The 26,049-nt window shown below is 36.5% G+C and overlaps 1 protein-coding gene and 1 pseudogene across 1 annotated transcript; both read left to right on the forward strand.

Annotated features, from left to right (window-relative positions):
* The first annotated feature begins 471 nt into the window (after positions 1-471).
* Positions 472-18,472, forward strand: LOC137727735 (putative 12-oxophytodienoate reductase 11; annotated as a pseudogene).
* Positions 18,473-21,880: 3,408 nt separating this feature from the next.
* LOC137742032 (putative 12-oxophytodienoate reductase 11) lies at positions 21,881-24,932 on the forward strand. The gene is made up of 5 exons (XM_088686715.1): positions 21,881-22,300; positions 22,726-22,866; positions 22,966-23,096; positions 23,560-23,724; positions 24,052-24,932. The coding sequence occupies exons 1-5, from the start codon at positions 22,224-22,226 to the stop codon at positions 24,642-24,644; spliced, it is 1,107 nt and encodes a 368-aa protein (XP_088542841.1). The 5' UTR covers positions 21,881-22,223; the 3' UTR covers positions 24,645-24,932.
* Positions 24,933-26,049: the final 1,117 nt, after the last annotated feature.

The following is a 26,049-nucleotide window of genomic DNA, read 5'->3' on the forward strand; positions in this document are numbered from 1 at the left end:
CTCGCTAAAATGAACCTAATGGATTGTACACCGTGTAAGGTAGAGATTGAAGATTCAACGGAGATTAGTAAGAATAATTAAATGGTTTAATTATTTATGGCAAGGATTAATTAATATGATTATTAATCAAACGAATAAGTTCGTTAAAAGACCTCGGGATAGTTTTGGACCTTAAGGCCCAATGGGCTTCGAACGTCAAGTCCATTGACTTAAGTTGTATGACAACTTAATGAATAATGATTCACAAAGGCCCAAATAGCCCAATAAATCCCCTTAAATTCGGCCATTTAGAGGAGGGTAGTGAACTTGGCTTAATTGCAAGTTTGCCACTCCATTGTGAGGTGCTATAAAGACATCTTTATAGCCATTTCATCCTTAGGGTTTTTCTAAGCAGTATTAAATTGTACCACTGTTTTCGTCCATTTAGTTATTGGCATTGTATGAATGGAATGTCGCTGAATATGTAAGTAGATGTCTAATTTACTAGTAAGTGGAAGTGGTGAGATGGAAGCCATTGGGCTAATCTCAATTTCCTTCTATTCTTGTTTGGAGGTGGGAAGAAATTCCCATGATTGTTCTTCTTGGGATGTCGAGGACCCACTAAGGATGTGAATAGAAATGGGTGAATGTCACCATAGATTTCCGATACAAACCATCTTGTACATGTGGAGACTATGATGATGTTTTAGTATTTGTCGATCAACTCACTCGTAATATTATTTACCCGTTCGAGATGACTATTCGAGATTACTTTAGACTACCACCCGAGTCAAGTCCACATTCAACCATCTCGACTTGCCACCACAGAATCAAGTTAGGTACTTACACGTATTCTTGCATCAAAGCTACGCTTTCACTCCAGTTATCTTATGCTTTAGATTTGTTGGACTTGTTTTGACCCTTAAATTCGTGAATGTTCACTTAGCCTTCTCGGTATAGCTATTCGCTAAATCTGAGAAAAACTTTTCAAAGAATCAGCTTGCGTAGGTGTTGTGAATTTCATTGTTCTGGTTCTTAGTGTATCGTCACTTTTGTACCCCATCGTGATGCCCGTTTCACTTTGTGTCATTTAAAGCGTTTGGATCATAAGTGAAAAGTTAGGCCATTGAAGCATCAGAAAGCTGCCTTGATATTCCTGTAATAGAAATCTTTCGGATTGTGATTCTATCAAATGGGCAAGCTCCAATCTCTTATACTGACAAGCCACCAACCCCCCAAATGCGATTTAATGGCATTGATGTCGTTGAGTTTTCTCCTCCAAGGTGATTAAGGACAGATGAACAGACTTGCTACAAGGAACGCTATAGAAGCTAGTAATTTGTCTTTACTTAAGTATGAAATAAAATTAGCGAGAATTCAAAATTACTTCCAACATAAGCAAACAAACCATATCTAATCTTACAAATGTAGTTAATTGCAGTTTAACTAGATGTGAGACAATAGTTCATGCTAGATTACAAATAATATTTGGTGCACTGAAATGGTTTGTCTGACATACAGGCTTTGATGGAGTAGAAATTCATGGAGCCCATGGATACCTTATTGATCATCAGTTTCTAAAAGATCAAATGAATGATCAAACAGACCAATATGGGGGATCATTGGAGAATCGTTGTGGATTTGCTCGGGTACTCGTTGAAGCTGTTGTTAATGAGATAGGAGCAGATAAAGTTGGAATTAGATTATCTTCATTTGCCAGCTATATGGAATCGAGGGATTCAGATCCAAAAGCGTTGGGCCTTTATCTAGCCATTTCATTGAACAAATATGGGATCCTGTACTGCCACATGGTTAAGCCTAGGATGAAGACAGCAGGATAAAAATGTGATAGCCCCCACAGTCTTGTACCCATGAGAAAGGCTTTTATGTTGGAATATAAGTGTTTGTGCTAGAGAAATATTAGCATAACTTTTAGTATTTCAGATTTAAATGTGAGTCATTGGATTATATTCCAATTAGACAGCTAAGATGTAATTTTAGTAATAGTAGTGTGTGTTGTCACTTGTAGCTATCTTATAGGGTAGATTACATAAATGGTAAAGATTGAACTTTGTAGGAGAGAATCTCTCTCTCCTCTTGACGATTTTATTCTTGCACATGCCTTGTGTGATGAGTGTGAATGAATGAAGCAATTTTTGCTGTTTGAATATCCTCTCTGCAACTCTATAAGATTTTCGAGAAATCTTTCATCTCCATTTTCGCTTCACTCCCTACAATAGAGATCATAGTCTCTAGATTCTAACATGGCCTCAGAGCCAGGTTTGGTCGCTTAACACTGGGCGATTGAATCTGTGAAGGAAACGAGTTGAAATTTGAAGAAATTGATTGCAAGATCCGTGTCGAACATGGCAGGTTCTAGAGGTAGTGAGATAAGAGCGCCGATCTTCAACGGCGAGAATTATGAATTCTGGAGCATAAGGATGAAGACTATATTCAAATTTTATGGGTTATGGGAGTTTGTTGAAAAAGGAGTAGAGTGCTCAGATTCGAAGGGAGCTAATGAATCTGTTGAAAAGAAAAAGGAGAAGGAGGGATCGAGTGATGCTGCATCTCTCTCAGAAAAGCTCATGAAAGATGCCAAGGCGTTGGTGCTAATTCAAGGAGCAGTTTCCGATGAGATTTTCCCTCGGATCTCTCATGAAGAAACCTCTAAGGGAGCTTGGGATATCTTGATGCAAGAATTCCATGGTGACAAACAGGTTAGAAGTGTCAAATTACAAGGTCTTCGTAGAGAATTTGAATATACTAGAATGAGAGATAATGAGTCTTTGCCTGCTTATCTTACAAAATTGTTTGATCTGATAAATCAAATGAGAAGTTATGGAGAGGAATTGTCTAGAGAGAGAGAATTGTGCAGAAAATGTTGATTAGTTTACCTTCAGTGTATGATCCTATATGTTCCTTAATTGAACACTCAAGGGATATAGATGTGATTGAGGTCCAAGAGGTAGTTGCCTCGTTGAAAAGTTTTGCACAGAAATTGGAAAGACATAATGAGAATAAAACTGAGAGAGCATTTGTAAGTCTTAGTGTGAATCCCAAACCTGTCAATGCTTATGGGAATCAAGGGAATCGATACCAGAAAAATTGGAAACCAAAATTTAAAAAGTAGGATCAAAAGCCTATTTACCAATCTAGGAAGTAAATTGCAGTTGCAGAAGGTGGTAGAAACCCTTGCAGGCACTGTGATAAGTATCATTATGGAGAATGTTTTCTTAAAGGCAAACCTAAGTGTCACTGTTGTCGAAAAATAGGGCATATTGCAAGGGACTTGTTCCTCCATCATTGCACCAACAACAACCAAACATGCACTCCCTTTAATCACATGCATAAATCAGCCACATGCATCTCCCATCACCATATCAGATTTCCATCATATTCACATGCATTCCATCCTTTAAAACATTGCACATGCACTCCCTTTAATTAATTAAGCCACATGCACTCCCATCCATTTCATCATTGCAGCCAACACATGCTTTCACATGCATTTTCAGATTGTCCCCTTGCACATGCAGCCACATATTCATTGCACATGCAATTCCAACCCACATGCATCCTTTAATCATTCAAACATGCAGCCACATTCCCTCCTAGCTGTCATGTTCCCCCCATTTCACCTATAAATAAGCATCCATTGCATTCATTCTCATTCAATTCGTCCATATTCAGAAAATCATCCAAAACACCACTCCAACCACTCCCCATCCCTCCAAAACACTTCACACTATCCCAAAACTCACCTTAGACCTTGTGATACAACAACGAGGAAGAGAAGAGTGCCTAAACGTTCATACAATTCAAGTTTGAGTTGTTGGAATGTTTAGGTGTTTCTTTGATTTCAATGTTTAAATTCAATTCTCTTTGTTTTGTACGTATGAGGAATGGAAGAGAAGAGTGCCTAAACGTTCATACAATTCAAGTTTGAGTTGTTGGAATGTTTAGGTGTTTCTTTGATTTCAAAGTTATGAGGAACTAAACCCCCCTTGGCTAGGGGGGGATTCGAAATAAATGTTTATGCTTGCATTTTGATTTGATTACTTCTAATTGCGTTTCATAAGTTGTGGATTCAATTTGTTTAACTATTTGATTGATAACTTATTTATGTATGTTTATTGAGAGTGCACACTTAATTTTCATGCATGAATTTGACGCTAGAATATAAGTGAGTTTCACCTAATAGTTACAAACTTATATTCACAAGTAGTGGAGGTTGCTTATAAACAATCGCGTTAAACGAATTCTTGGCATAAGTTTCATGCAATCATAGTAACGAATGCCCCGTCAACACTTATAATTTTCATAGAGCGTAATGATTCTTGCTTGTATCTCTATTATGCAATCATGTAGGGGACTTGTGGGGAATGTTTTGGGTTGTCGTATGCAATCTTCCAATTCAATAACGTTAGGAAGATTTGAAGGTTAATTAGTGCATCACGGTTAACTTGGGGTGTTGAGAATTAATGATTTATTGAAATGCAATTGGAAATCATTTTATTATGCAAGTATAACATATGTGGAGATGAACCCCTTAGCTATTCTATCATCCATTCATTCCATTTCATCAATTTCATAGTTACATTCTGTTTTAAGTTTAATTTGTTCATTTAATTTAATTTCGTATAAACCTCAATCCCCCTTTACTTTAATGTCCAATTTAGTTAGAAAGTGTCTTAGTTTGTGTTTATAAGAGTTTTGAGTCATTTTGTTACACAAATTCGTCCAAATTTGTGTTTGTGCTCAAATCTGCCCAGAAAGTGGTTTTTAGGCAGATTTGAGTGTGTTTGTGTTGTTTTGAGTCTTTTGGTTTGTTTTAGTGTTTTAAAGTTTAGTTTTGTATTCTTTGAGTCTAGTATAGTGTTTTATATTGTTATTTTACGTTTGAATCAAGCCATAATCTTAAATTCGTCCAACATTGGGTTTAAGGTCAGAAACTGCCTAGTTAGTGTTTTTAGGCAGTTTTGAGTCTTTTGAACTTGTTTTGAGTCCTTTGAGTCTTTGTGAACGTTTTTAACTTTGTTTTTATGTTTTTGAGTCAAATCCAAGTGATTAACAATCCCTCCTAATCCCCGGTCCAGAACGATCCCTACTTATACTTATACTACAATTGTCAAAAAGAGGGTTTAATTTGTGTGCGTATAAATCTCGCATCAAATTTTGGGTAACTAAGTATATTTGATGCAAATTCGTGGGATTTTATCACCCATTACTTAAAATGTTGTTCCTTGCTGTTTTAAGGTGTTTTTAAGTTATTTTAGAGTGTTTTAGTATGTTTTGTTTTTATAACTCCGAAAATGACATAAAAATTTGAAAAACATGTTTTAAAAAGCCTAAAAAGAGTGTTTTGAGTCGTTTTTGTGTGTTTGTGTCTTAGGGTACCTTCCAACACAATGATAAGGATTTGGTTTAATTGCAGTTTAACTATATCTAACACAAGGATTAGCGAGAATTCAAAATTACTTCCAACATAAGCAAACAAACCATATCTAATCTTACAAATGTAGTTAATTGCAGTTTAACTAGATGTGAGACAATAGTTCATGCTAGATTACAAATAATATTTGGTGCACTGAAATGGTTTGTCTGACATACAGGCTTTGATGGAGTAGAAATTCATGGAGCCCATGGATACCTTATTGATCATCAGTTTCTAAAAGATCAAATGAATGATCAAACAGACCAATATGGGGGATCATTGGAGAATCGTTGTGGATTTGCTCGGGTACTCGTTGAAGCTGTTGTTAATGAGATAGGAGCAGATAAAGTTGGAATTAGATTATCTTCATTTGCCAGCTATATGGAATCGAGGGATTCAGATCCAAAAGCGGTGGGCCTTTATCTAGCCAATTCGTTGAACAAATATGGGATCCTGTACTGCCACATGGTTAAGCCTAGGATGAAGACAGCAGGATAAAAATGTGATAGCGCCCACAGTCTTGTACCCATGAGAAAGGCTTTTATGTTGGAATATAAGTGTTTGTGCTAGAGAAATATTAGCATAACTTTTAGTATTTCAGATTTAAATGTGAGTCATTGGATTATATTCCAATTAGACAGCTAAGATGTAATTTTAGTAATAGTAGTGTGTGTTGTCACTTGTAGCTATCTTATAGGGTAGATTACATAAATGGTAAAGATTGAACTTTGTAGGAGAGAATCTCTCTCTCCTCTTGACGATTTTATTCTTGCACATGCCTTGTGTGATGAGTGTGAATGAATGAAGCAATTTTTGCTCTGTTTGAATATCCTCTCTGCAACTCTATAAGATTTTCGAGAAATCTTTCATCTCCATTTTCGCTTCACTCCCTACAATAGAGATCATAGTCTCTAGATTCTAACATGGCCTCAGAGCCAGGTTTGGTCGCTTAACACTGGGCGATTGAATCTGTGAAGGAAACGAGTTGAAATTTGAAGAAATTGATTGCAAGATCCGTGTCGAACATGGCAGGTTCTAGAGGTGGTGAGATAAGAGCGCCGATCTTCAACGGCGAGAATTATGAATTCTGGAGCATAAGGATGAAGACTATATTCAAATTTTATGGGTTATGGGAGTTTGTTGAAAAAGGAGTAGAGTGCTCAGATTCGAAGGGAGCTAATGAATCTGTTGAAAAGAAAAAGGAGAAGGAGGGATCGAGTGATGCTGCATCTCTCTCAGAAAAGCTCATGAAAGATGCCAAGGCGTTGGTGCTAATTCAAGGAGCAGTTTCCGATGAGATTTTCCCTCGGATCTCTCATGAAGAAACCTCTAAGGGAGCTTGGGATATCTTGATGCAAGAATTCCATGGTGACAAACAGGTTAGAAGTGTCAAATTACAAGGTCTTCGTAGAGAATTTGAATATACTAGAATGAGAGATAATGAGTCTTTGCCTGCTTATCTTACAAAATTGTTTGATCTGATAAATCAAATGAGAAGTTATGGAGAGGAATTGTCTAGAGAGAGAGAATTGTGCAGAAAATGTTGATTAGTTTACCTTCAGTGTATGATCCTATATGTTCCTTAATTGAACACTCAAGGGATATAGATGTGATTGAGGTCCAAGAGGTAGTTGCCTCGTTGAAAAGTTTTGCACAGAAATTGGAAAGACATAATGAGAATAAAACTGAGAGAGCATTTGTAAGTCTTAGTGTGAATCCCAAACCTGTCAATGCTTATGGGAATCAAGGGAATCGATACCAGAAAAATTGGAAACCAAAATTTAAAAAGTGGGATCAAAAGCCTATTTACCAATCTAGGAAGTAAATTGCAGTTGCAGAAGGTGGTAGAAACCCTTGCAGGCACTGTGATAAGTATCATTATGGAGAATGTTTTCTTAAAGGCAAACCTAAGTGTCACTGTTGTCGAAAAATAGGGCATATTGCAAGGGACTGCAACAACAAGAAAAATGTTCAACAGCTGAATTATGCAACTCAGGTTCTTCCTACACCAACCAAGTTCTATGTTAATAATGCAGTTGATAAGAAGTCCATGGAAGATGTATGGTATGTGGACAATGGCTGTAGTAATCATATGACTAGCAGAGAGGATGTGCTAGTTGATATTGATAGAAGCATAACTGCAAAAGTAGAAATGGGGACAGGACAATTGGTTGATGTTATTGGAAAAGGAAGTTTGGTGGTTGACATTAAGATGGGAATGAGGTATATCAAAGAAGTAATGCTAGTCTCTGGTCTTAAGGAGAATTTACTCAGTGTGGGATAGATGATGAAGTATGGGCACTTTCTGATTGTTGGAGATAATAAGGCTGGAATTTATTATGACTGCTCTCTCTCTAATCTAGTTGCTAAGGTGCCAATGAGAGGAAACAGAAGTTTTCCTTTGAAACTTAAAACAAATTTGCATTTTGCATTAAGAGCAAGTGTAAGTAAGTCAACTTTAATTTGGCATAGAAGAATAGGGCATCTGAATGTCAATAGTTTGAGACTGCTACAGGAGAAAGAAATGGTGCTTGGATTACCAGAAATCAAGAAGACCAATGAAGTGTGTGAGGGGTGTATTCTTGGGAAACATTGCAGAGATTATTTTCCAAGAGAGACAACAAGTAGAGCCACTATTCCACTGGAATTGGTACACACTGATATTTGTGGACTAATGCAAACTGTTACAAAGGCTGGAAATAGGTACTTCCTCACTTTTATAGATGATTTTACTCAAATGTGTTAGGTTTACTTTTTGAGATACAAATATGAAGTGTTCAATGTCTTTAAGAAGTTTAAGGCTACTGTTGAATTGCAAAGTGGGTATAAGTTGAAGAAATTAAGAAATGACAGAGGAGGAGAGTATACATCCATTGAGTTCAACAGGTTTTGTGACGAAATTGGAATGGAAAGGCAAATCACTGTGGCATACTCACCACAGTAGAATAAAGTGGCTGAAAGGAAGAACAAGACCATTGTGGAGATGGCTAAGTGTATGATGTTTGAGAAGAAGATACCATTGGAGTTTTGGGCTGAGGCAGTTAACACTGCAAAATATGTCCTAAATAGGTGTCCAACTAAGGCTTTGGACAAGAGAACTCCATTCGAAGCTTATAGCGGAAGAAAGCCAGGAATTAAGCATTTAAGGGTGTTTGGTTCTCTGTGCTATACACATGTTCCAGAACAACAAAGACATAAGCTTGATTTGGCTAGCACAAGATGTGTGTTTCTTGGGTATGTAAGCTGTGAGAAAGGCTACATGCTTTATAACATTGAATCTAGAAAAGTTGTTATTTCCAGAGATTTAGTATTCAATGAGGAAGCAAGTTGGGATTGGAAGGCACAAAAAGAATGCATTATCTCAATTCCACTCACCGATATGCTTACTGAAAAAGAAAAGAAAACTAGTGAATCAAGTCTGACTCAAATTGAGATTTCAGAAGGTGATGGTGAGACACCAGAAAATATTGAAGAAGTACATGTTGGAATTGGTGCTGCAGGAGATAGTGGAGGTTCAGGTCCACAAGATGTTGATCACACTCCACTAAAATATAAAAGCATTGCAGAAGTGTATGAAAGGTGCAATTTGTGCATCATTGAACCTGAAACATTTGAAGAAGTTGTCAAGGATGAATCATGGCAGAAAACAATGGAGAATGATATTGCAATGATAGAGAAAAACAATACTTGGGAGTTGGTTAGTAGACAATCTGATAAACCAGTAATTGGTGTTAAATGGGTTTACAAAACATTGTTGAATCTTGATGGCTTAGTGCAGAAAAACAAAGCAAGGCTAGTTGCAAAGGGTTACTCTCAAAAGCCTGGAATAAACTTCAATGAAATTTTTGCACCAGTTGCTAGGCTTGATACAATTAGAACATTGGTTGATTTGGCTGCACAGAAAGGGTAGAGGCTATTTCAATTATATGTGAAGTCAGCATTTTTGAATGGAGTATTACATGAAGAGGTATATGTTGATCAACCCCCTGGATTTGTGATTAAGAACAAGGAAGATGGAGTTTTCAAACTCAAGAAGGCATTATATGGTCTTAAGCAAGCTCCAAGAGCTTGGTATGAAGAAATCAACTCCTATTTAACTAAGGCTGGTTTTCAAAGAAGTCCTAGTGAAGCAACATTCTATATGAAGACTGCTGAAAGTGGAATACTCATTGTTTCTCTATATGTGGATGATATCATCTACACTGGAAGTTCAAACAAATTGATGATGGAGTTCAAAACTGAGATGATGAGACAGTATGAAATGACTGATCTTGGGTTGTTGCATCACTTCATTCGAGATGCATTACAAGATGGGGAGATTGATCTACTGTACTGCAAGACTGAGGAGCAAGTTGCAGATATCCTTACCAATGCATTGGCCAGAGATCGGTTCGAATACTTGAGAAAGAAGCTTGGAGTAATCTCAACACAACACTTAGAAGGGAGTGTTGGAATATAAGTGTTTGTGCTAGAGAAATATTAGCATAACCTTTAGTATTTCAAATTTAAATGTGAGCCATTGGATTATATTCCAAGTGGACAGTTAAGATGTAATCTTAGTGATAGTAGTGTGTGTTGCCACTTGTAGCTATCTTATAGGGTACATTACATGAATGGTGGAGATTGAACTTTGTAAGAGAGAATCTCCCTCTCCTCTTGACGGTTTTATTCTTGCGCATGCCTTGTGTGCTGAGTGTGAATGAATGAAGCAGTTTTTGCTATGTGTGAATATCCTCTCTGCAACTTTATGAGATTTTCCAGAAATCTTTCATCTCCATTTTCGCTTCACTCCTTACAATAGAGATCATAGTCTCTAGATTCTAACATTTTAATGGTACCTTCATTGATGCTGGTGGTTATGACAGGGAAGATGGGAACAATGCTGTGGCTGAGGGTTGTGCGGATCTTATTGCTTATGGTCGTTGGTTCTTGGCTAAACCAGACTTGTCGAAGAAGTTTAAGCTCAATGCTCATCTAAACAAGTACAACAAAAACAAATTCTACGTGCCTGAACCACTTATTGGCTACGCTGATTATCCGTTCCTTGACACCACTGCATAGGTTTCGCGCAGCATATGGAAGCTTGTACACTCTTATATTTATGAAATCCCCGCATTAGTCTGCTTACGTGTTTTCATGTTGCTTTTCTTGCACGGTTTGGATAATTACAGAAAATAACGAATCGAGGGGCAGAAGTTGGCTGACAAGATTGTAAAATTATCATTTGTATAGTAAGTTTCTGCATTGTTCGATCTGTATCAAGTTCAAGTGTAGTGTTGTAGCTTGTGGTTACTTGAACATGCTAACTGATTGCATCCCATGCCAATGAGTTTAATAAAGATAGTTTGTGATGATCTTATATTATGATTATTGGAAATTAACAGTATAATTAACCTCTAGACGTTTGACTGTACATCTGTTCAACTGGCTTTAGGATATATCTTTGATTCGTCTTCCCCATTTTCCAATGACGTGTCTTAAGTATATAAACTCAATGATCAGCAGTGTTCAATTTCTTAATTTAATTTGAAAATCATTCATGCAAAAAATCATTCGAATCAAAAATTATTTAATCCATTCAAACATATCAAATAAATGAACAGTTCATCCTAAATATGTTACTTAACACCTACATCTTTGATTTGTTCTATACATTTGAATAACTAAATGATCTCCAATTCTTTTGTAAGGATATGAAGAATAATAAATTGAACGGTTTTGATTATGAACTTTGTACGATAAATGTACATTATTTGCATGGAGGAAATAAGTTCATCCTTCCAAGAAAGGAATGCAAGTATTATCCATATAATAAAAGTGGCAAGTTATGATAATTCTACGTTTGGGATTCAAGCATGATATAAATCTTTATTCCTGACCGTCTCTCGTTAATGCTAGAATGTTATATTGGGCTCCAATTAACCCCTGATAAAAATGTTATTGTAGCAATATCCATTGTAGGCAAATTTTTCTCTTCCTTTTTTTTCTTTCTTGATTCTAATTGATGTGCACAAGGACTTTATTGTTTGTTGAATACAACGTTATTCCTACTCTAAATTACAATAAGAAAAGGGGAAATGGTTTGAACCACCAAAAGAATACACTACTTACAAACGTGATTTTTTTTTTTGTCAGAATATTCCACGCAACCTATTTTGGCCAAAAAGAGGTGTCGGTATAAAATTATATTATGTATGACAAAATCTAAATTTGCCCAATTGAAACCTGTCAAACTAAAAAAAAAAAACATAATTCATCCTTACAATGAATCTATATGCCCAAAAAATTACGATTATAGAAAAACAGCGATCCGAAAGAGAAACTTCCCTGTAACACATCTGAATAAATCTTAACTTTATTTCTTGAGAAAGTTTTACATGATAGAGGGTATGCCCATTGTATTAAAAGCACTCGTTAGGGAACTTGCATAACATATTTTTGCAAAAAGCTAGCAACCTTGTCATTTTCCATTTTAATCGTGCAATGATACTTGATTGGAGCTAGGGGTGGGTTCAAAAAACCAAAAACCGAACCGAACCTAGAGGCATGAGGGTTCAAACCCATGCACTCCTGCTTGAAAAGTTTCACCGAAACCAACTTGGCAGCAGGTTTTGTTTTGTTGTGATTGTAGTACTAAACTATTTATAAATATTGAAATCTATAGCCTTTTGTGGAATTAAAAATCAACAAAACCCTAGCCACTAGTAGTAGCAGCCACACCTTTTAGATTTTTCATTCCCCTCTTCTCTTTCCCGTCCCCTGCGCCTCTAGACTCCTTTCAAGGCTCTATGTCTCTGCCTCCAAGTTCTCCATTCTTCTCCATTGTTCTCTCTTCGTTTTTCGATCTTCTCACTCCACGGTAAGATCTCCAGTCTCTCTTATTTATTTTGTCGATTTAAGGGTTTTTTTTAGGGTAAATTCCAGAGAGGGAGACTGAAATTTTGGTGTAAATTTATGGGTTGTTGTTTTGGTTCGTATTGCAGATTTAGGGTTTTCAAGTTTTGGTTCTTAAAGGATTATTCAGCATTAAGGACTTTATGATTTACAAAGGTTTCTGTTCGTATTGTAGATATTGATGATTTGTTTGATGCAACCATCATTGCGAGTCGCCCTAGTTTTAATTCAAGTTCCTTATTTAATTTCTCAGTTTCGGAAAAAAAAAAATTTACACTTCTTTATATTTTTCATAAAAAAAATAGGATTTAAAAAAAATCAAGGAAAAAACCAAACCGGACTGAAACAGAACAAAAAAAAACCAAAACCGAAAAAAACCAAACCGAAAAAAATAAACCGAATCGAACCAAAATTTTGGTTTGGTTTCTATTTTGGCAAAAAACGAAACCGATTCGAACTGAACCCAGCTCTAATTGGAGCCTTTCATTTTTAGACTATTTAATTTGTCATAAATTCTTCATTGATCGAGTAAGGTCTTCATTTTGAAGATTTGTGAGGACAAAACATAAGATTATATTAGTTTGTATCCAAAAGCTTAAATATTTGACAACTTATTAAAACAAAAAAGGAAAATGAGTTTTCTAATGGTTCATGGATTTTAAGTTGGTTTTTCTTTATTAAATTGTCAAATGTTTCAAGCGATCGAAACTAATATCATTTTGTAACTAACATGCATTTAGTCTCACATATCCTCAAAATTCTAACCTTAGGCCATCTCCAACCGAAATGATTGAACAGTATCAGGCCATACTTATATACCGTCACCGAAGTGGCTAAACATAACCCTCTCAATAATTATTTAGTTTTAAGTTTATATATTAAATTTATTGGTTAATTTAATTAAACTTTCGTTAGATGTTTTTGAACATAACTATTGAATTTGACTCAAATAGTGCAGTAGAGGAGTTGGGCCCCAACAAAGGCTAAAAGGGGGGCTACATTTGGCCAGCCTAATGCCCCTTTAGCCAAATGATGGCTTGATGAGCTTCATAGAATTTTAGTCTAGCTATCCATCGGAAATTGATGAGGCTATGTTTAACTCATTTGGTTGGAGACAGTATATGAATATGATTTGACATTGTTAATTTAAAATTAATTTTTTTTACAAAGTTATAATTCTAGACGTGATTATGTTTTAACCTTTCTGGTTCCAACGACCTTAAGACCTACTCCAACCATGGGCTAAAACCTATAATTCCCCTCCCCGCCCACCCTCCCCTCCCCGTCCCCCAAAAAAAAATCCACTCCAACCCATGGCCTAAAATTAACCTAAAACCAAAACTGATTTGGGGTCAAATACCGGCCCAAGTTTAGGCCACAAATTGGAGTGGACCCTAGCCTGTGTGACTGAAACTTGGGCAATGAAGGCCAAACACCCAACCCAACTTGCTCCACGCGTTAATGATGCAGTCGAGGCAGACCCCACCCATGTGGGCGTGTCCCTCGGCTTGTCAGAAGCTGTCTGTAGCCAATGGCTACTTTTCTTCATCCAACAGCTGTGCTAATTGGACCGTTGGCTAATCCAACGGTCCATGTTCAAATGTTTTTTTTTTAATTTTATATTATATATTTATTGAATCCAACGACTTAGATTAAATATAATCAAATCTAACGGTTAAAAAAAAAAAAAGATCTAACGGTCCAAATTTAAATCCAACGGCTAAAATAATTTAAAAAAATTATTTAACTCAAAATTCAACCAAAAACTCTATAAATACCTATGTATTTGTTCAAATATCCACACAAAACTCACCTTTCTCCTACAATTCTTCCAATTTTTCTTTCTACCATTTCTTCTCATTTCCAAATTTTTCAAGATGACAAAAGAGCATGTTAGAGGTCATAATTGGACCTTTGATGAAGATATTGGTTTATGTTTGGCATGGATTTCTGTTAGCTAAGACCGGTGTCGTCGGCATGAATCAAAATATAAAGTTTTTGTGGGGTAAAATCGTTGATAAGTTCCATGAAAACTCCAAGTCAGTTGAAGGGAAGCTGGTGGTGTTTATGATTAGTGGAAGATTATCAACAAAGCATGCACTTTGTGGAAGGGAAGCTTGGAGAGAGTCATGGCTGACATGCCTAGTGGAAGGGGCGCCTCAGAAATTGTGAGTTTCTTTGTTGATATTTCATTTGTCATGTACATAATAGTATTTTGCAACTAATTATTTTTATGTATTTGTTGCGTAGGGTGACAAAGCAATGGCAATTTACAAGACAAGAACTACACCAAAAAATCAAGCTTTTAAGTTGCATCATACTTGGAACATCCTCAAGGCTTGTCCAAGGTGGGGAACCAATGCGGACCAACAATGGGGAAGATTATTTCATAGTGAAGGCCTACCCCCAAATGATGTCAATGAAGGTGTGAATTTTGCCGACAATGAAGGTGTCAAACAAATGACCCCAACTTCTTTTTTTGCAAGGCCCCTGAGTAGAGATAAGCAAAAGGAAGCAAAGAGAAAAAGGAAGTCCCAAGATCCGATAAGTGCACAACTTGCTAGCGGATTTGCAAGAATGAATGAAAACCATATCTCTCGGCAAGAAGAATTGGTCCAAATGCATTTGGCCATGAAGGAAGAAGAGGATAGGGAGCAAGAAAGGTTTGAAATTAATTTGATGATGGAGGACCTCGACAAATACACTCTAGAGAGGAAGAAATACTTACGTGGTAAACAAAAGGACATTTTACGAAAGAATGCCACAATGAGTATATTTCAAGATGATGATTCATCTCAAGACTATCACCCAAGTCCATCACCAAGTCAAGATGGTGCATATCATTATTAAGTTTATGTGAGTTTTCGATTGTATTAAGTTTATGTGGTTTATTAATTGTCATTTGTATTAAGTTTATGTGGTTTATTAAATGTCGTTTGTATTAAGTTTATTTGGTTTATCATGATTTTCATATATATCTTAAGGTTAAAATGTTCATAAAATTAATTTAGGATAGTCTACATCAGTGTTCTAAAAAACGGCCTAGGCGGCGCCTAGGCGCTGGGCGTAGGTGTGCCGATCTGATTAGGTCCAAATCGTTAAGAAAAATCGGGGAGCTGTTAGGCATCCACCTAGGTGCTCTTAGGTAGCCTGGGTAGTCTAGGCGGCTGTCTAGGTGGCAGTCTAGGCGGAGTGAAATGGTTTCCTGGGAAGAAATTCCAAACACATACTTAGAATCGTAAAAGCTTTCTCGCCGCTTCGACTCCCTCTCTTTGTGCACCACGACCTTCTTAGCTTTTGCGATTCCCTCTCTGGAATCAACCAAAGAAGAGGAACTTAAAAGCGCAAAACAGAAGAAGAGGAAAAAAAGAAGGGAGAATTTACAGAAGGAAAATGAAAAAAAAAAAAGAAGAATAACTGAAGAAGAGGAAACACAAAGATAACGAAGACGATGAGGAAAAGGAAAGAATAAAAAAGAAGAAAAGTTTTCGGTTTTGTCAAAATGGTCTGGGAGTCTCAAGGCTGATTTGAGTGATGGAAAGAATAAAAAAAAAAAAAAAAAAAAAAAAGTTTCTGGTTTTGTCAAAATGGTTTGGGAGTCTCAAGGATGATTTGAGTGATGGAAAGAATAAAAAAAAAAAAAAAAAAAGTTTCCGATTTTGTCAAAATGGTTTGTGAGTCTCTAGGCTGATTTGAGTGATGGGACTATGGGTGGAAGGGAGGGGTCACGTGTGGTGTGCTTTATGAAATGGTGAAGGAAGGATGCATGCATCTTTCCATAATTGTGTCTTCATGATTTCTGACCTCAACAAGCTAAACTTTCAGACCGGTTTTTGGTGGGATTTTTACTTTTATGTTTCAAAAATAAGATATAATCATTTAAAATGTCTTAAGTTATATAGTATATATGTTTAATGTGTTTTAAATTTTGAACACTTGTTGGATACTATTTTTGTATTTTATCATTCTTTTATTATCTTATTCATGGATTTTATACAAGTATAATTTTTTATGTGTACTTATTTATGAGATATACAAGAAATTTACCTAGATCCACCTAGGCCGCCTAGGCGCCCGCCTAAATCCCGCCTAGCCGCCTAGGCGCTTGGCGCTAGCCCGCCACCCGACTAGCGCGTAGCGTTTTTTAGAACCTTGGTCTACATATTTTTTTTTAAAGTTAATTTAAAAAAAAAATAGTCTAAATTCATTCTTTAATAATCTCGGGCTAAAATTTTAGGCCATAAGGGTTGGAGTAGAAAAACTGTTTCTGGGCTAAAACCTAAGGGCCTGTTTGGTATCTTATTTGAAATTTTTTTATCATTTCTCAAAACAATTTTTTTAAGACTAAAAAATTTGATTGGTTTGCGATTTAAAATTTTTAAATCTTAAGACTTAAACTAGACAAATAGGTCTAAAAAGAAGGGGGTCATAGGAGAGGGAGAAAGAGGAGAGAGGAGGAAAGAAAGTAAGAGATAATTGAAGGAAAGTGAAAGAAGAGATAGGATCGTATGAGATAAAGAGGAAGAGAAGTGAGAGAAAGAATCGAGAGAATAAAGAGAGCAGATTGAAGGAAAGACGAAAAAGGTAAAAAAAAAAAAAAAAAAAAAAAGAGAAGAAGAAAAGAGACAAATAGATTTAGAGTGAGAGGGGAGAGGGGAGAGAAAAGAAAGTAGTGAGTTTAACTTTAAAAACTCTAAAAACTCACTTTTTATGTTTTTAGAGAGTAGACTATATTTTTGTGTTAATCTTGAATTCAGTTTTTTAAAATAGTCCTATCAAACAAGTTTTTAAGACCTAAAACTTGAAAATTGTTTTTTAATTTAAAAAGTTGGATTCAAGTAGAGTATCAAACAGATCCTAAATTTTCTGGACTAAATATTTTAGGTTTTAAGTCGGGATTAGAGATGGTCTAAGGACCTAAATAATATACCATTCAAACCATGGCCTAATAATGCAGGATGAAAAAGCAAAATCGAAATGAACATGCGGCTAGCATTACACCCGAATTCAGTGGACGTAATTACAGACCTCATCAAACTAGTGAATTTTCAACCCCAGTAAATAACCACCACCAACCCCCGCGGGTAAACGTAATTACCGACTTCATCAAACTGGTGAATTTTCAACGTAATTACAGACTTCATCAAACCTTCCTACCTCTCTTCCCCTAATCAGTCTAATTAATGCATTGGTGAGATCCGTCATCCACCCACCGACGTCCGCCGCCGCAACCACCACCACAGCTTTCAGCCTTCCATTCCATAAAAGTGGGGGGGGGGGGGGGGGGGGAGATGTGGGACCCAGCCATCTCTGACTTTTCTGGAGGAAAGCTCAAGGGCGGACTTTTAAGCTCCTAACGAACGTATAAAGACCCAATGGGGTCCTGTATTCATTCATTCATTCCTTCCTTCCTTCCTTCATCCCAGAATCCAGTATTACAAGGCCAAGTGCAAGATCAGGTGGCGGACGACCGACTCGAATTCTGAGATGTCTTCTGCTGCTCAACCTCCCACGATTCCTCTCCTCACTCCCTACAAATTGGGAAACTTCAATCTTTCTCATAGGTACTTAAAACTTTCATACATTGTACCCATGAGAAAGGCTTTTAATGGTACCTTCATTGCTGCTGGTGATTATGATAGGGAAGATGGGAACAATGCTGTGGCTGAGGGCTGTGCAGATCTTATTGCTTATGGTTGTTCGTTCTTGGCTAACCCAGACTTGCCGAAGAGGTTTGAGCTCAATGCTCCTCTGAACAAGTACAACAGAAACACATTCTACGTGCCTGAACCGGTTATGGGCTACGCTGATTATCCATTCCTGGACACCATTGCATAGGTTTCGTGCAGCATATGGAAGCTTGTACACTCTTATATATCTGAAATGCCCGCATTAGTCTGCGTACGTGTTTTCGTGTTGCTTTTCTTGCACGGTTTGGATAACTAGAGAAAATAACGAATCGAGGGGCAGAAGTTGGCTGACAAGATTGTAAAATTCTCATTTGTATAGTAAGTTTCTGCATTGGTCGACCTGTATCAAGTTCAAGTGTAGTGTTGTAGCTTGTGGTTACTTGAACATGCTAACTGATTGCATGCCATGCCAATGAGTTTCATAAAGATAGTTTGTGATGATCTTATATTATGATTATTGGAAATTAACAATATAATTATCCTCCGGACATTTGACTGTACATCTGTTCAACTGGCTTTTGGATATATCTTTGATTCGTCTTCCCCATTTGCTAATGACGTGTCTTAAGTATATAAACTCAATGATCAGCAGCGTTCAATTTCTTAATTTCATTTGAAGATCATTCGTGCAAAAAATCATTCGAATAAGAAATTATTTAATCCATTCAAACATATCAAATAAATAAACAGTTCATCCTGAATATGTTACTTAACACCTACATCTTTGATTTGTTCTATACATTTGAATAACTAAATGATCTCCAATTCTTTTGAAAGGATATGAAGATTAGTAAATTGAACGGTTTTGATTATGAACTCTGTACGATAAATGTACATTATTTGCATGGAGGAAATAAGTTCATCCTTCCAAGAAAGGAATGCAAGTATTATCCCTATAATAAAAGTGGTAAGTTATGATAATTCTACGTTTGGGATTCAAGGATGATATAAATCTATATTCTTGACCGTCTCTTGTTAATGCTAGAATGTTATATTGGAGTCCAATTAACCCCTGATAAAAATGTCATTGTAGCAGTATCCGTTATAGGCAAAATTTTCTCTTCCTTTTTTTCTTTCATGATTCTACTTGATGTGCACAAGGATTTTATTGTTTGTTGAATACAACATTATTCCTACTCTAAATTACAATAAGAAAAGGGGAAATGGTTTGAACCACCAGAAGAATGCACTACTTACAAACGTGATTTTTTTTTTTTGTCAAAATATTCCACGCAACCTATTTTGGGTAAAAAGGGATGTCGGTATAAAATTATGTTATGTATGACAAAATCTAATTTTGCACAATTGAAAATGACATGGATCATTGAAACCTGTCAAACTAAAAATAAAAAAAAAACGTAATTCATCCTTACAATGAATCTATATGCCCAAAAAATTACGATTATAGAAAAAGAGCGATTTGAAAGAGAAACTTCCATGTAACAGATATGAATAAATCTTAACTTTATTTCTCGAGAAAGTTTTACTCGATAGAGGGTATGCCCATTGTGTTAAAAGCACTCGTTAGGAACCTACATAACATATTTTTTGCAAAAAGCTAGCAACCTTGTCATTTTCCATTTTAATCATGCAATGATACTTGATTGGAGCTAGGGGTGGGTTCAAAAAACCAAAAATCAAATCGAACCGAAATAAAAAAAAAATTGAACCGAACCAAACCGAATCTGGTTAGTTCGGTTTCGATTTTTGAGATTCGAAAACCAAACCGGACCGAACCAAACTAATATCTATATTTAATTATTTTTTATAATATTTTAATTATAAAAATCATAAAAATTATCAAAATTCTCTCAAATCCTGAAGGCATAAAGGTTCAAACCCATGCACTCCCGCTTGAAAAGTTTCATTAAAACCAACTTGGCAACATGTTTTGTTTTGTTATGATTGTATTACTATACTATTTATAAATATTGAAATCTATTGCCTTTTGTGGAATTAAAAATCAACAAAACCCTAGCCACTAGTAGTAGCAGCCACACCTTTTAGATTTTGGACAAGGATTGTCTGCCCTCCTACTTCCGGTGCCCTCTCTTACCCTCATGTTTGTGTGGTCACGGTTAAACCACGTCAACATTTTATATTACTATTCATTTTTGTCTCATTATCTCTATAAAAAAAAAATATAAAATGTTGACATGGCTTAACCGTGACCACACAAAACAGGAGGGCACGGGAGGACACCGGAAGTGGAAGGGCAGACAATCCTTGTCCTTAGATTTTTCATTCCCCTCTTCTCTCTCTCTCTCGTCCCCTGTGCCTCCAAACTCCCTTCATGGCTCCATGTCTCTGCCTCCAATTTCTCTATTCTTCTTCATTCTTCTCTCTCCGTTTCTCAATCTTCTCACTCCAGGTTAAGATCTCCAGTCTCTCTTATTTATTTTGTCGATTTATGGGTTTTTTTTAGGGTAAATTCCAGAGAGGGAGACTGAAATTTTGGTGTAAATTTATGGGTTGTTGTTTTGGTTCGTATTGCAGATTTAAGGTTTTCAAGTTTTGGTTCTTAAAGGATGATTCAGCATTAAGGACTTTATGATTTACAAAGGTTTCTATTTGTATTGCAGATATTGATGATTTGTTTGATGCAGCCATCATTGCGAGTTGCCCCAGTTTTAATTCAAGCTCCTTCTTTGATTTCTCAGTTCATCGGAAAAAGAAAAAAAAAATATAATCTTCTTTATATTTTTGACAAAAAAAAGAAGATTTAAAAAAAATCACAGAAAAAACCGAATTGGACCAAAACCAAACCGCAAAAAACCAAAACTGAAAAAAATCAAACCGAAAAAAAATAAACTGAATCGAACCAAAATTTCGATTTGGTTTTGATTTTGGCAAAAAACCGAATCGATTCGAACTGAACCCATCCCTAATTGGAGCCTATTTTTAGACTATTTAATTTGTCATAAATTCTTCATTGATCAACTAAGGTCTTCATTTTGAAGATTTGTGAGGACCAAACATAAGATTACATTAGTTTGTATCCAAAAGCTTAAATATTTGACAAGTGAATAAAACAAAAAAGGAAAATGAGTTTTCTAATGGTTCATGGATTTTAAGTTGGTTTTTCTTTATTAAATTGTCAAATGTTTCAAGCGATCTAAACTAATATAATTTTGTAACTAACATGCATTTAGTCTCACATCTCCTCAAAATTCTGACCTTAGGCCATCTCCAACGGAAATGATTGAACAATATCTGGCCATACTTATATACTGTTACCAAAGTGGCTAAACATAACCCTCTCAATAATTATTTAGTTTTAAGTTTATATATTAAATTTATTGGTTAATTTAATTAAACTTCCATTAGATGTTTTCAAACATAGCTGTTGAATTTGACTCAAATAGTGCAGTAGAGAAGTTGGGCCCCAAAAAAAGGCTAAGAGGGGGCTACATTTGGCCAACCTAATTAATGCCCCTTTAGCCAAATGGTGAGCTTCCTAGAATTTTAGCCTAGCTATCCATCGGAAATTGATGAGGCTATGTTTAACTTATTTGGTTGGAGATAATATATGAATATGATTTGACACTGTTAATTTAAAATTAATTTTTTTACAAAGTTATAACTCTAGACGGGATTATGTTTTAATCCATCTGGTTGGAGATGGCCTTAAGACCCACTCTAACCATGGGCTAAAACCTATAATTCCCCTCCTCCCCCCCCCCCCCCCCCAAAAAAAAAACATTTCCTTCCAACCCATGACCTAAAATTAACCTAAAACTGATCTAGGGGTCAAATACCGCCCCAAGTTTCAACCCACTTAAACGTAATTACAGACCTCATCAAACTGGAGAATTTTCAACCCAGTTAAACGTAATTACTGACCTCATCAAACTGGTGAATTTTCAACCCACGTAAACGTAATTACAGACCTCATCAAACCTTCCTACCTCTCTTTCCCTAATCAGTCTAATTAATGCATTGGAGAGATCCATCATCCACCCACCGACGTCCGCCGCCGCAACCACCACCACAGCTTTCAGCCTTCCATTCCATAAAAGGGAGGGGAGATGTGGGACCCAGCCATCTCTGACTTTTCTGGAGGAAAGCTGCAGGGCGGACTTTTAAGCTCCTAACGAACGTATAAAGACCCAACGGGGTCCTGTATTCATTCATTCATTCCTTTCTTCCTTCCTTCATCCCAGAATCCAGTATACAAGGCCAAGTGCAAGATCAGGTGGCGGACGACCGACTCGAATTCTGAGATGTCTTCTGCTGCTCAACCTCCCACGATTCCTCTCCTCACTCCCTACAAATTGGGAAACTTCAATCTTTCTCATAGGTACTTAAAACTTTCATACATTGTTACTATTTGTTTACTTTTTTCAATTTCTCTGTCGCGTTATTTTAATATAATGTGCATGGAATGATACCGAAAATGAAGAACATAAAGCAAATTCAGATAGTCTACAATTAGAGTTTTTATTTCACACATTTTCGTCCCAAATTCCTTCTCCCTCCCTTGTTTCTCCTTCTTAACTAAAACAAGAAAACTGTAAGCGAATTTGTTATCAAGGGAGCCCTAGCAAACTAAAGCTTCCTACAAAGTCTGAAGGTTGTATTTATGGTTTATTATATGTTTTTCCTCTTTAGAATTGTATTTTAACCGTTGATGACTAGATACAGATCATTCGATAATTTTCCTCAGCCACATTCCGTCTTGATCACTCTGTATTTATAATTTACAATTTCTTTTTTCCTTTCCAGAATTGTTTTAGCACCATTGACCAGACAGAGATCATACAACAATGTTCCTCAACCACATGCTATCTTCTATTACTCTCAGAGAGCGTCGAACGGGGGTCTTCTCATAGCCGAAGCCACTGGAGTTTCCGACACAGCTCAAGGGTAATTTCAACAACAGTAGATTTATAGACTAACAAACATTTGAGGGTGCTTCTTTCGTTTCAAAGTTTGATGAAATTTTTGTTTCTTTAATATACGAAGGTACCCGCACACACCTGGCATATGGACAAAGGAGCAAGTTGAAGCCTGGAAACCCATTGTTGATGCTGTTCATGCTAAAGGTGGCGTCTTCTTCTGTCAGATTTGGCATGTTGGGAGGGTTTCTAATAGCGGTGTGTTTCTGACTTACTCCTTTATGACCTCACTTTTACCATAAAATACTTTGTTAACATGAGTGAATAATTAGACCGATTAAGAAGTTCGATGTATAACATAATGGTGTATGCATCAGAACGAGCGAGTGATTATAATTGACAACTTTGTTGCTCAAATGACGATAAAACTTGGACTTATTAAGTTCCGAGTTGGTGTTTTTAACATAACCCATAAGAAGACACCACTTTTATGACCTTGCTGTTTGGGAAGCATTGTTATTATTATTATTATTGGATGGGAAGAAGTTTGACGTTAACATAACTCAGAATTCAGAACTAGTATATAGCATGTGTGGTTCATCAGACCAAGCGATTTTATAGTAATTTGTAACAAAGGATTCCCACTTAAAAGAGTGCTACTGTGGATGTTTGTTACTGTCGTTAGACTTCAGCTTGTAATTCTTTCTCTCCTTGCTTACAGGTTATCAACCAAATGGGCAAGCTCCAATATCTTCTACTGACAAGCCGATACGATTAAATGGCATTGATGCTTCTGAATTCACGCCTCCAAGACGATTAAGGACAGATGAAATTCCAGAAATTGTCAATGATTTTAGACTTGCTGCAAGGAATTCTATTGAAGCTGGTAATTTGTCTTTACGTTAAATGAAACAAAATTTACAACAACTCAATTTGCTTCAAAGCTTATGCAAAATAAATTGTGTTTGATCAGAGAGGTGTAGTTAGAGATGGGAGGGGGATTCTTCAAACTCTGGCGATGTGGGTGATGGGAGATGGGAGGGGGTGAGGGGGGTTGGTGTGGGTAAAAAGCTCACTGCCGTGGAGCTGCAAGCCCCCTCACATCTCGTTATTGAACTACATATTAACTAACCATTATTTGTTTGGTAATTCAGCAACAATGCTTAAGGTTCTAATACCGTCAGTATGTTGAAATTGTTAATCTGCTATATAGGCTTCGATGGAGTTGAAATTCATGGGGCGCATGGCTACCTTCTCGATCAGTTTCTGAAAGATCATGTGAATGATCGAACAGACCAATATGGTGGATCTCTAGAGAATCGTTGCCGCCTTCCTCTGGAAGTTGTTGAAGCTGTCGCTAACGAAATAGGAGCAGATAAAGTTGGAATTAGATTATCTCCATTTGCTGACTATATGGACTCAGGGGATTCAAATCCAAAAGAATTAGGCCTCTACATGGCCAATGCCTTGAACAAATATGGAATCGTGTACTGCCACATGGTTGAGCCGAGGATGAAGACAATGGGAGAAAAAGATGAAACACACCAGAATCTTCTTCCCATGAGAAAGTCTTTCCATGGTACCTTCATTGCTGCTGGCGGTTATGACAGGGAAGATGGAAACAGTGCTGTGGCCGAGGGCCGTGCAGATCTTATTGCTTATGGCCGTATTTTCTTGGCGAATCCGGATTTGCCAAAGAGATTTGAACTTAATACTCCTCTAAACAAGTACAACAGAGAGACATTCTACATACCTGATCCCGTCATCGGTTACACTGATTATCCATTTCTTGAAGCCAACACTTAAGTTTACCGCAAGGATGGAAGCTTGAACACTAGGGCTCCGTTGATTCATCCGATTGAGTCTGTACTATCTTAGATGGATTATTTTCAACTATATTGTATTGCACTGTTATATCTGATTGCATTAGCTAGTATTGTAGTGTCCAATGTTTGGGAGGGTTCCGGACTTAGAGGCCGGAAAAGTTATACTCTGTTCAATGTTGACCGTATAATGGCCGGAATGAATAAGTAACATTTGTGAAAGAGGAAACTCAATTCTTATCCCTACATAAAGTACAAGCAATTGATCCTAGTTGTGCCTTTTATTCTCAAGATATTGAAGCCATTGACCGCATTTTGTCAGCTGACCGTTTGCCTGAGATATTTGGAGCAGTTGCAGCTCAAACCCATTGATCCCACCTTCCTAAACTTGGAAAGATCCTTCTATTATGTTTGCAAACATGGGATGCTTGATCATATCAGCTTCTATCATGTTTTAGATTAAGCTAATTTTGTGGCAGATGCTTTAACAAAGATACGTCATTCTATTGAGGCGTTTATTGAGGATCAACTCGTTTCCCTTAGATGTTCTCACTGCATGGCATTTTTTCATCTCTGAGCGAAGGCCATTTTAGAATATTTGTCTTTGTAATATATGGCCTCGTTTCGTCTCTAGGTAACTCTTAAAATTCAAAGGAGATTGGATGAAACAAACTCATCCCTCACAATCATATCATTTGGAGAGGGATTAGAATGGATAATCCCTCATTGTAGCTTTCATTGTCTTAACATCCATTTTAGGATTGATTTCATATATATATATGCCGTCCTTTATTCAAAAAAAAAAAAAAAAATTAAAAAAAAAAGAAAAGGATTGATCTTCATATCATCCTCATATCTCTCAGCCAACCCAGTACTGGTCACACTTGTATAGTTTTCATCTTTTCCATAAGTGTGATTTGGAACAAATGTTTTTACATATAAAGGAGAATGTCTGTAAGATTGGTCATTAGAAGCATCACTTGCCAAGGGCATGAATTAATTTGAGCCTTAACATTGTACCAACCATTTGTGGTTAACTTGTAAGACCTGCATATTATAAAAGTGTCTATTCACAGCTTCTTTGAATTCCTTGGAACTTGGGAATGTAAGAATATGAGCATGAGTCTGGAGAATTGGTGATTCGTCTCAAGTTTGATAGAAAGTCTTAATGAGTATGGATTATTAATCCATGTTGTTCGAGGATTCAAATAGAACGAGGAACTGATTCACCTATTGTAAACAATTTCAGTTTTCTGTATGGATTTTAATAGGAAAATCCTTAATGGTTTTGGCTAGGATTATGTTCTATATATATAGTGGCCTATGCTCTCACAGATATTACGCTCTGTCTCGGACTAAGACCTATTATTAGTTTGAGCATTTTGAAT

The sequence above is a fragment of the Pyrus communis genome, chromosome 15, assembly GCF_041283825.1.
Source record: "Pyrus communis isolate YQ-2024b chromosome 15, ASM4128382v1, whole genome shotgun sequence".
Classification (NCBI taxonomy): domain Eukaryota; kingdom Viridiplantae; phylum Streptophyta; class Magnoliopsida; order Rosales; family Rosaceae; genus Pyrus; species Pyrus communis.

What these genes read in the sequence shown, in the direction of transcription:
- LOC137742032 (XM_088686715.1), top strand. Translation starts at nt 22,224, where the DNA reads ATGTCTTCTGCTGCTCAACCTCCCACGATTCCTCTCCTCACTCCCTAC. An exon ending in AACTTCAATCTTTCTCATAG is followed by an intron (nt 22,301 to 22,725) that starts GTACTTAAAACT and finishes TTTCCTTTCCAG; the next exon opens with AATTGTTTTAGCACCATTGA. An exon ending in AAGGAATTCTATTGAAGCTG is followed by an intron (nt 23,725 to 24,051) that starts GTAATTTGTCTT and finishes TCTGCTATATAG; the next exon opens with GCTTCGATGGAGTTGAAATT.